The sequence below is a fragment of the Rhincodon typus genome, chromosome 16 (genome assembly GCF_021869965.1).
Source record: "Rhincodon typus isolate 14 chromosome 16, sRhiTyp1.1, whole genome shotgun sequence".
NCBI lineage: Eukaryota > Metazoa > Chordata > Chondrichthyes > Orectolobiformes > Rhincodontidae > Rhincodon > Rhincodon typus.
In genome coordinates, this window is record NC_063347.1 from 28,301,236 (window position 1) to 28,313,408 (window position 12,173).

The window sequence follows — 12,173 nt, forward strand, 5'->3', positions numbered from 1 at the left end:
CTGCTGTGTTCATCCAGCTATACACCTTGAATGGATTTTCAGCTGTCCCATCCATAGAGATGCTAAACAGCTGATTTAAGGGAGTGCTACTCGCAATACTGTTAGAAATGACCTCAGACATGATCACTAGAAATCAAACAAGCTGAAATTTCAATTAAATTTTTAGTTCTCCGTTAAATCCTGTAGGACAACCGTAAAAGTGCACTTTTTTTCAAATCTGCCCTCACATTAATTTTTTGTATCTTTATTTAAAAAGGCATTTGCCTTTATGACATGCAAAACTGTTTTAGCAGAAAACTACAAACAATGTGATCAATAAGCAGTGTGAAATTGAAGAGCTGAAGCCAGTGTTGAAAACCTTGTAGTCTGCTCAACATATTTTTAAACTGTGGAGAAAAACCATGCCTGTTAAAAGTTCTGTCATGACTGTCCATTTGTTAAATAGCTGCAAGCTAACACAAGTCGACTGGCTTGCGAGGTAGAAAAAGAAGTTAATCACGCTACACAAATTAAATGGAACAGATATTAATGGTGCTTAAGTAGGCAAATCAAGCACTGAGACAGAGTATTACACTTTCAGATACATTTTAAATCCATATTCTTATATTAACCATAGTCAGATACACATTTCAATTTCTTGGCACATAACACATCAAAACTGTGCAAACCTATTAAGCATGGAAACAAAAGTAATCTAACATGATAGATGTTATTCATCTCTTATAATCACCTGATTTGAAATTTTGAGAAAAATTGTATCCAATGTGTTTTCAGTTCACTTATTTAGCTTGATTCCTGTTTGATATTCAACATCATGATGATTTGTCAGGTTGTGTCCAGTGTGGCCAAGGTGGGGAAATATTTTCTACATCACTTTGCTATAACATTACATTTAAGACTGCAAAGAAAACTCTCTTGATAGCTGGGTTTCATTATAGGTTACAGAATGTTAATATAAGCAAGTGATATTAGTAAATTACAATGGCCTAATTTTGCCACAGGAATCTTACACAGATTACTGCACAAAAATAGGTCATTCAGCCAGCTGGTGTAAAGGACATTTTAATGCTGCTATCACAAATGAAAACTTTGTAAAGAAGCAGCAAACTAGAAACTCCCATACGTTAGCTGCTCTGTTACTATAACGTGAAGTGGTTCAATCAGCATTACATTAAATAGCCAGACTTCTGACTTTCCCTCTCCTACTAGAATGGATACGGCTAACACCAGAAAATAATCTCTAATTCGCTCCTTAAACAATTGTACTGCAAAATAATACTCAACAGTTTTGAAATTTGATCTATGAACACAAAAAAAACTTCATAATACTTGCAATAAAACTCCCCAACCTTCCTCAGATCTTTGAAGAGCTTGCACCAGAACTCATTACATTACTGTGCTCCAGATCTAATAATATTTCTGAGCTCAAACACTGTAGAATACCAGGGAGCATCACATTAGCAAATAATGACCAGGGACCTTGTCACTAGAATAAGCTCAGTTTTATAGTTTGTTGTGTCACACCAATACTTTGTTGATCATTGCGGAAGGCAGACACAAGAATCCCTAACATCTAACTTTCCAAAAAAAAGGCTTAATTTTCATCAAAATGCTTTGAAAATTTAAGTTGTATGTTTAACCAGCATTCCAGGATTAAATTCCTCTGTATGTGTTTCAGGTACTTTAATTTAGGTAGGCTTGTGTACATAATAAAAATTTCCTTGGGTTGGGTCTCTAGCTTATACCCATTAATAATGTCCATGGATCTGGTGAACATAAATGCACATTGTGAGCTCAATGATGTGTATATATGGAAAAGATGAGGTGAACTGAGGCAGGGATAATGGATATCTATCAACCCACCTCCATCTGCTGAGAGTTATCGGTCAAGTTGTCTTCTCGTTTACGAGCTTCCTCCAGTAATTGTGCATTTTTCTTCTTTTCCATCTGCTCTTTGTGCTTCAGGTTGGCCACTTTTTTATTTTGATCCTTTACTTGTCTAAAAATTAGAAATAAGAATCATTCAAGTTATTATTTTCTCACATTTCCACTCGTTAACACAATGCATTCAAAATTTCAGAAACTACTTCACATTGTACCTGTTGCTTTGATTAGTTCAGAAAGTTACCTCTCCAAATATGTCATTAAAGATGACAGCAGGAATACATGAACAGACCAAACATTCTGGGAATTTGTTACTTTTGAGTCACTGGACTTGAAACATTAACTCTACTTTCTCTCCACAAATGCTGCAATCGAAGTGCATGGTATTTTTGTGTTTTCTTACTATAGACAATAAATAGAATATTCTGAGTAAACAAAAAAGGTAACAGTTAATGAATATTCTTAATTATGGTTGATATTGTAATTTAGTATCCTTCATGAGAAGTTCACATTATTTGTACTGCATTTGACAAAGCTCTCATTTTCACTGGTGCAATTCACCATATTTGTAGCAAATTTACACAACTACTTTACATTTTAAGAAACAGTGCTATCGATGGTGCTATAACAAAAGAAAGAACTGTAGATTCTGAAGATCTGTAAAATAAAAAAGCAGGTGAAACTCAACTGGTCTAACAGCATCTGTGGAGAGAAATCAGAGTCAATGTTTTGAGTCTAATCACACTGCTTCAGAACAAGAAGGGGCACTGGACTTGAAAAATTAACTGTGCTTTCTGTCCACAGAGGCTGCCAAGGTCCTCCAGCAATTTCTGTTTTTGTTAAAAGAAATCTTACACACCATTATTTAAGTTTAACTGCTCATATTCAAACTAAAGAATCTACAAACATTGGAAGAAAGTTCATACTGAAGTTGTCAAATGTCGAAACTATACATTACACTGCAAATTACTTTTCAATGTATCAGTTCTAATATTCTGAATCCACAAACTATTTGATATATTTATATAGGGTATACTAAACTGATGAAAGTTATTTTAAATCCAAATCATTAATGTAAACATTATGTAACACAATGGTTGGAATCATAAAACACATGGAAGATTTATTTAAGTATTTAATTATTAGCATAAACAAAGTGGATTTTTTCAGCAAATAGATACAGAAATGCAAAGTATTGCTTAATCCACTGTATTATAACATTTCATATCAGTACTATGTTGGTGCAAGTATTTTTCAAAGGAAAGAAAAGTACTTTTTCATGAGTTTTTAAGACTACGTAAGTGATAGCATCTAAATTAGGGACAAAAACTTTTTCCAGTTTTAGATATAAAACTTCAAAAAAAGAGTGCTTTTTATTCTATTAAATTCAGTTTACTATCTTGCCATCACTGGAGTGTGGCTGACCTGAGGACAAAGGTTTTCCTTTCAACATGCACTTCCAAGATTGTAAAGAATTTCCTGTACATTCAGCAAAAACAAAAGAACGTTTTTTTTCTATAGGATTAAGTGCCCAGGCTAAGCCATTGAATGGCAATCAATTGAGTGACCATTGGTTCTCTTATCCATGCTTGAGCTAGAAGTAGAATTCAGTTCAATTTACACTATCATCACTACCAGTTAAGTTTTGAAAATATAATGCAATATGTATATTTGTGCAAAAATAAGGATGTCAAGATACACGGCACCAAATCAGCATAATTTTAGAACACTGGATTTTTCAATTGGTGAACTGTAAACTGTCTAAATTTACCTTACAACTCAGTTTTCCAAGGTGTGCTAAAGAATGAATTGGATGGCTTCAAATACATTTAAACATATACTTCTCATTTACTTGACATAGGTCAGCTATCAAAGTTGCTAGAATGTTTAGTAGATAGTTAACTAAGATTCCAATATGAAATTATAGCTTAATTTCCAAAGGATGTTAAAACCTTGTCAGCCTAACTGGCATAATTTACAATGGAAGCACTGTCTATTCCAAGAAGGGCTGGGAGGCCTGAAGCAGAATTGCAAGTGCTGACTTCCAGTTTATTGGCATGCCATCTGGCCTGGTACAGAATACATTTATCACTTAAGTGTTCACCTAGAAGGAGTACACATATTGACTGTAAGTCCAGCAAGCGTGAAGTGTTGACAGAAATTCCTACCATAGGTAATACTTCTAAAAATTCATCAGAGGAACTTCTGTTAAGAAAGCCTATCACAGGTGATAAATATAAGTGTGAGTGTTTTGACGAGTAGAATGTTAAAACTTAACTGCAGTAATTTTCTGGCCCTTACAGAAAGGCATATGGAAGTGTGAAAGCCATACCTAGGGACATCACTATTGTTTTAATGTAGAAATTAACAAAAATGTTTCTGCCCTTTTGAAAATTAATCAGATCATTTTGATACTTTAGACACAAGGAGAGTCTCCATACTTGGTTTTAATTTCTATTAGTGGAATGTTTTAAGAACTCATAAATATAAATTCTCCCCAATCATGATGGCCAACTACCATTTAGAAGACCACCTTCCCTTCCCATTACATCTGAAGAATAATAAATAAATGAAGTTTTCAGGATAGTCACCCTAAAAACAAATTTAGGTTCTGAACAGAAATGATCAAGGTGGAAACATTGCAGTCAAAGTGACTGTTTTCTCATTTGCTTGAAATTAAAAGAAAGTGTGAATTTTCTTCCAAGTCATTTTGACTTTCTTCAGTTATTTCTCATACTTTCCTTCAAGATTAATCAAATCAGGCCTTAGTCCAGTGGTGTTTGAAAAGGGTTGCCAACTTGCAAAGTACAGTTGTTCAATTTCCAGATTATGGCACATTATTTACTGCTTTGTAATCAACTCTTTTGTTCTACTCAAATTTCCATGTCACCCTCTTCTATGGCTAATTATCATTCAGAAGCACAACAATAAAATAATGCAAGTTGAATCTCTCAAAATACTTTCTATTGAGACTGGAAACTAAAATTTTTCAGATCGAGTGATCAGTACATCCAACATTGTAGGAAACAGTTAACAACCCACAGTGATGGAAAGAAATACATCCAACTTCAGTAGTATACACATTTAACGGTTGTTTTTCCAATTGTGTATTGGAAGAAAATCAAAGAAAGGCAAAACAACAACCGCATAGAAATTGTTTATTACATTTTGCTGCAGCATTGATTTAGAATTGTTCAATTGTTTATGTGGTGATTTGGCTTGAGAGCCTTTATTGATATAAAATAGGAGTTCTAAAGATATATTGATTCATAAAATGACATATACGATTCTGTGATTCTATAGCACTAATGGAAGCACAAAATTATGCTTGTACCATTTTATTTTAGTTTATTGAGCATCCAGGATTTTAAAATCATTCCACCTTTGTGGCTGTGTTTCCTGCTGCAAAGAAACCAAATTCCAGAATTTCTTCCCTCAAACTCTCTTCCTCGCTTTCCTCCTTTAGGATACTATTTGACCAAACATTGGTTTTATGTTCTAATAGCTCATTCTTGGCTCTATATCAAACTTTTGTTTTCTAATAGTCCTTCAAACTTCCTTCGTTAATTTTACATTATTGAAGATTTTATCCAAGTTAGGTTTTGTTTTTACAAGTTAAACTGTGACAGCAAAAGAGTGAGAGAGAAAAATTAAAAAGGAGGTGGGTGGAGAAGAAGGATGCTGATTGACAATGAAGGGACCTTACGGCTGCTCATTTTATCATTTATTCTCTCCAAATGTATACTAAGTGCAAGGTAGGGATGAGTGTGTCAAGATAAAAAGATGGTGGGGCGGGGGGAGAATTAATTCATAAATTAATTTGCAAGGAAAAAAGGCAAGCTGAGTTGAAGATGGGTTTTTTTTTTATTCATTTTGTGGGATGACGGTGTTGCTGGCTGGCCAACATTCATTGCCCATCCTGAGTTGCCCTTGAGAAGGTGGTGAGCTGCCTTCTTGAACCACTGCAGTCCACCTGATGTGGGTTGATCCACAATGCCATTAGGAAGGGAATTCCAGGATTTTGACCCAACAACAGTGAAGGAATGGCAATATATTTCCAAGTTAGGATGGTGAGTGGCTTGGAGGGGAACTTGGAGGTGGTGGTGTTCCCATCTATCTTCTGTCCTTGTCCTTCTAGATGGAAGTGATTGTGGGTTTGGAAGGTGCTCTCTGACAATCTTTGGTGAATTTTTGCAGTGCATCTTGTCGCTAGTACATACTGCTGCTACTGAGCATCAGTGGTGGAAGGAGTGGATGCTTGTGGATGTGGTGCCAATCTAGTGGGCTGCTTTGTCCTGGATGGTGTCAAGCTTCTTGAGTGTTGTTGGGGCTGTACTCATCCAGGCAAGTGGGGAGTATTCCATCACAATCCTGACTTGTGCCTTGTATGTTGAAGATGGTGAACAGGCTTTTGGGAGTCAGAAGATGACTTCCTTGTGCAGTATTCATAGCCTATGACCTGCTCTTGTAACCACTGTTTATGTGGTGAGTCCAGTCGAGTTTCTGATCAATGACAACTCCCAGGATGTTGATAGTGGAGGAATGCAGTGATGGCAACACCACTGAATGTCAAGGGACAGTGCTCAGATTGTCTCTTATTGGTGATGGTCATAGATTGGCATTTGCGTGGCACCTTTGTTTCTTGCCTCTTGCCAGCCCAAGCCTGGATATTGTCCAGATCTCATTGCATTTCAATGCAAGTTCCTCTCCAAGCTACTTACCATCATGACATGGGAACATATCAGAATTCCCTCACTGACGCTGGGTCAAAATGCTGGAAACCCCTCTCTGACAGCACTGTAGGTATCCCTACACCAAACTGACTGCAGCAAATCAAAAAGGCAGCTCATCACAACCTTCTCAAGAGTCATTAGGGATGGAATAAATAGGGATAAATAGCAAAGCACACATCCCTGACTGAATATTAAAAGGTGGGAGTATGAATAAGTCAACAATTTAATGAGTGAACTACTTGTGATGGTAGAAGTTGGATAAGAATTAGAAGGAAAACTGCCAAGGATTGATTTTCTCCCAACCTCGTAGCTGTGAATGGTGCAGGGACTTGGGAAGACAGACAAACCTAACCATAAAAATGAGAGACAGAATTAAAACAATATGGTGTTAACAGAAACGGGTAAGCAGGAAACTATATTCTCTGACTTATCATGTGCAACACCACTGGATATTAATTAGTAATTCATTAAAAGCTATTACAAACTTCCTGTAAATATTTTCCACTGTAAATTCTACACTTCCAGGAGGGCACAATAAAAGATGTCTTAGGTTTGTGTAACTGTTTCCATAATAAAAATGAATGTAAGAATTTATGATGGAAACATAAATAAGGACCACTGAATGACTTTGAAATAGGGAGTGAATTGATATACTCCCTGGAGCAACTATTGTGAATGTGAGATTGAACCAAGCTGCATCTCGGGCATTGCTACTTGCTAACTAAGCAGTCCCACACCTTTCACCTACTTGGACACACACTGCATCTCTGCCTTGCCTTGTCTAGCCTTTTTGCACTTCGTGTTCTTATAAACCACTCCAAACCCCATCAAAACGTATCCAGGAGATAGCCTAGACTCTAACTTTTTCTTATTTAAATGAAATGTGAAGTACTGTGCTCCAGATGTAATTTGATTGGTTACACTACTAAGCATTAAGTAAAATACACTTGCTTCTTATTCCAGTTAAAATTCAAACAAAAGAAAGAAGAAATGGTCTAACTTTAAAGCTACTGGAACTCCTAACAGAATAATTGATTAACTATTAAACACCAACTACCCCAATATTGTAACATCCCACAAAGACACCCTTGGCAAAGGCAAATTCAGTAAAATAGATCATCTCTCAAACAGTGTTTCTCCAATCCAGGAAAAAAGAACACCAAGAGAGAATTCTAGTAGAGACAGCATGCACCAGTGTTTAGCTGTAGCACAGAGAGACGTAGCAGCTTTCGCAACTAGTTTCCACAGCCAACTTCAAAACCCCAGCAACCTCTGAAAGCTAAACTAAAAACAGCAGTTCTGCGAGAGCCTGACTCCACCCGTTCATGCTACTCTCATCGTTTCAACTTTTAAAAGAAAACGCAAGGCCTCTCAAGCTGTTTACTTTATTGGCTTGCAACAGACCACTCAATACCTCTGTCTTAATCTCTTCACAAAAAAACACTAGAACAAAACACACCTCTTAAAGCCATAGTATCGTCACAATATCTCTAATCAGGCCGAGCCTGTAATTCACCGTGCCACGCACATTCTGCAATGATTTCCATCCTCATGCAAATAGAAAATAGCTGCAACCAGTCTAAGAATGGACAGTGTTAGCATTTTTTTTGTCTCAGGAAGCGAGTCATATTTGCAAACTAGTTGAGGTCCTTTCAAGAGCAATTGCATTAATTCAGACACTTATACAATACGGAGTGAAGACATTTGTAATCATAGTACCCTGTATGCGAAACACTTGCAGTGTCAAACTGCGTAGATTACAAATTTTGATTACAAACAACCTTGATTGCGTCACTGGTCACTATAGATTGATCATTGTCATCTCTGTGACACAGAAATAGTAACAGGCAACCTTGAAAGTGGCACCAACAGACTGCAGGCAGTCAAAAATCTCCCAAGCTACACAAGGTTAACTCTAAGTATTCACCAACATGCTCTTATATGCAATTCTGCCTTTCTTGTATGATGTGGGAGATGGAGTGATAAGTTATCATTGACCATACAGCAATTGCAATCTCTTATTTTATTTGCATGACATAGCTTGTGCTGCATTCATCAGAATAAGGTGCTATTTGAAAGGCTCATGTAGAAACATTCTAAAGCCCTCCTTGTTGGAGGTCTTCATTTCCCATTGTATGGAAAACTATGCTAAACTATCATTTGAATGATGCAAATACTGACTGCTCACATTACTAAGGACATGCTTGGTTTTTGATATCCCCCAATGCAGTTCATTGGAAGTCAAAGCAATGGATCCAGCCACAGCAGACATTATTGTTGCAGAGAAATATAGGAAGAACAAATGCACCAGCAAATCCAGGCCCAACAGCAACCTCCAACATCTTCTGAACAGCTTGCCCATGAAGAGATTACAGCTGAAGGGCCCCCCACAAGGTCCAGAATCTCTTATCCACAATGCCATTTCCTCCAGATCAGTGAAGCACAATGCTGCTGTAGACTGAGAATGTCCTGGGACACTGTCACAGAACTATGGCAACTGGAATCAGGTTTTGACCTGAATGTGGGGATGGTGGCCATCAAGGAGAAGGTAGTACTTTATGCAGCTGGTTGCCTCTAAGGATTCACTGCATAGCTATGCATGATCTCACAACCCTCAAGCCACAAATCTATCAAGGCTATTAGCGATGCAATTTGTGCCAGATCTCACCACTTCATCACAGCTCTCGTGACAAGATCAGGCTTGCAGCCTGGGCAGTAGGTTCTACCAACATAACTGGCTTCCCCAAGTGCAGGGCATATTAGATGATAAACTCATACCATTCAGAGAGCCATTTCATAATGCAGCAGGCTTCAGCAACAGAAAAGGATTCCAATCCATCAACAAGTCTGCAACAGGTACCGTGGGAATGTCATGATTCCTATATCCTTGTGAATTTCCAAGCCTATGTTTTGTTTCAAGGGCGTGATGCCTCACAAAGTGGTTTCTGTGCTACCGTCAACAATTATGCCTAATATGTCAATACAGGGGCTGAGGCCAACACGAAGCAGACATTAGGCCTGAAAATAAGGTTCCAATGCTTGGATTATCTGGGCACCTTGCAGTACAGTCCAGCCAAGACAGAGAGCACCACACAGGCCTAGTATGTGCTCTACATCTGCAGCAAGCAAAGAAAGGATGTGATGCTAAAGAACTAGGACAGCAACAGTGGTCTTCAGAGGACGACAATAAGGACATCGAGCAGGAATATCACCTCCAGCATGATAGAGCCATGACCTGATTGACACCCAGTTCCAACAGACGTGAATTAGGTGCAGCGATCATTCACTGACTGTAAATCTATTGTTGATTGAAAGGCAAGTGGTCCCTGTCTGTTCCCAGAAGCAAATGTAGTTTTTGTTGCTTTTTCTTTGCTTTTGCTGTTGCTTAATACAAATCAACTTTTTATCTGTTTGAAGGCTTCCAGCACGTGATGCCCCCACATTGAACTAGGAAAATATGTTATGCTGTATTGGGTGTTAGAAAGGAGTACGATTATTTTCCTATTAGGTTCAAAGATGGGATACATGAAGGATGGGTAACCCGGGTATGTTGGTTCTTTTGCTACAATTACAATGATTGCCCATCAGACAAATGATGACATAAAATGGCCATTATTTATAAATGTGAGCTTGTATTTGCAATGGAATATCACCTGTGCCACCTATGTGCCCTCGGAACTGTTTCTTTCTTGTACCTATCCCACATCATGCACTGTGAATGGCAGCACTTCACCTGGTGCATTGTTGGGCTTTCAAAACGGTGTCAAGAATGCCAGATGGCCCTGGCTTTGGCTCATACTTCCAACATGGCTGACCACACAATAGCATAGTGCCATGGAGAGGCATGGTGCGAAGCTAGTGAGGTAAGCTGCAGAGAATAGCATAAGGTACCTCTCTAGAGCTCACAGAAAATCTCCAAAATTAACAACCAGCCAGTTTCTGGTAAAATTCATCCCAGGGTTTTTGATTTACTTTTAAAGTTGACTCATAGGTCTCTTAACTGCTGCACTTTGCTGATTAGAACTTCCGTTACTTTAATGTCAAGAGAGTTACCAAAATTGTTCAAAGCAACTTACGCCCCTATTGTTCCCCTTCTCCCTTAAGTAGGAGAAATCCTTCACTTGGCACCTGTCCTGTGGTACTGCCAATATCAGGAAATCTGTGTATGTTGTTGATTGATTCAATGCTCTAATAAGCATCCTTGGGAGGTGTTAATAGGACTTCTAGGAAGCAGACAAATTGCTAAAGCAGTCACAGAACTACAAGGATACGAACAACATTTCCTTTAAACCAACAAATATTTTGCCCGGAAGAGATACATGATCCACACAGACAAATCTATTTTCATGGGAGTTTCACAACATAAATGCACAAATGTTAAATATGTAGGTTTGTTGTATACATGGAACGTCAATGCTGATGAATACAAAACAAAAAGCCACAAAAGGAAGATTTCAGAGAAAAGACAACATCCATGAGAATTAATTTAGTGCTAAAAAAGGAACAGCATTAATGAGCAAAATAACATTGTACTTAGAGCAAAGATAAACCAATATTACAAACTTATCCAATTTGGCAAATAAAATAAAACAGGAAGTGTGATTGAATAGTGAATGAGTTACAGATTTAGATCTGCTACATCACTATGTGCACAGAAATACCAAAGGAAATTGAGCACTGATAAAAATTGCACATTGATCAAAGTGTACTAACCAGGTAACAAAGTATTTTTGTCCAAGATAAAAGTATTGACTTTAGTTCTGAAACATACACAAGGGATTTAAAGCCAGCTTCACTCATAGTAATCATGTTCCACCTTAACCTAATACAACTGATACAGATTTCAGTCTGTTCCTGATATTCAAAAGGAGGGGCTTAGTGACTCAATTCAAACACAAACATCTGTCATGTGTGTTTAGCAGCTTTTTTGAATTAAACAGTTATTTAAAACCTGCTTGGTCCTGCACACTTATTGTAGGTATTTCAGAAGCTATCCTATTCAAACCAGAAAATCTGTTTGAAGCTTTAGCCCAGAAGCAAGATAATTGACACAGAAAACTTCTCTAGCCAATAAGTAAATGAAGAAACTATTTTGCAAGAATATTGCTTATAACAGTTTGGCAGTTTCAAAGTACCCATGATTCACTTCTACCAAGGTAAAAGCTAGTTAAGCACGTTAACTACTGTAGAAAATATGTTACTATGACAGGTGTGTTCTTTTACTCTCAAATAAAACTTCATTGCCTTTAAGATCAAAGTTCATTGTAGAGTTAGTGATCTTTCTTGTGGTGGTAAACTAAGTAAAAAGTAGCAGAAGACAATTTACTGCTCAATCCCTGATCTTGCCTATGTTGAATGAAAATGTTCGCTGGGTAACAGTGCTAACACATGGAGACAGCAGACTCAGAAAAAGGGTACCCTTTTTATTTAGGTGATAGTAGGAATTGCCGATGCTGGAGAATCTGAGATAACGAGGTGTACAGCAGGATGAACACAGCAGGCCAAGCAGCATCAGAGGAGCAGGAAAGCTGACATTTCGGGTCTGGACCCTTCTTC

At 37.6% G+C, this 12,173-nt stretch overlaps 1 protein-coding gene across 2 annotated transcripts in view; it reads right to left on the reverse strand.

The window, feature by feature from the left end:
* Positions 1-12,173, reverse strand: part of LOC109925951 (ERC protein 2) — a 591,163-nt gene that overhangs the window by 168,225 nt on the left and 410,765 nt on the right. For both annotated transcript variants that reach the window (XM_048606399.1, XM_048606398.1), the window contains exon 11: positions 1,864-1,999. In XM_048606399.1, coding sequence (XP_048462356.1) covers positions 1,864-1,999 — 136 coding nt within the window. The remainder of the gene's footprint in view (positions 1-1,863; positions 2,000-12,173) is intronic.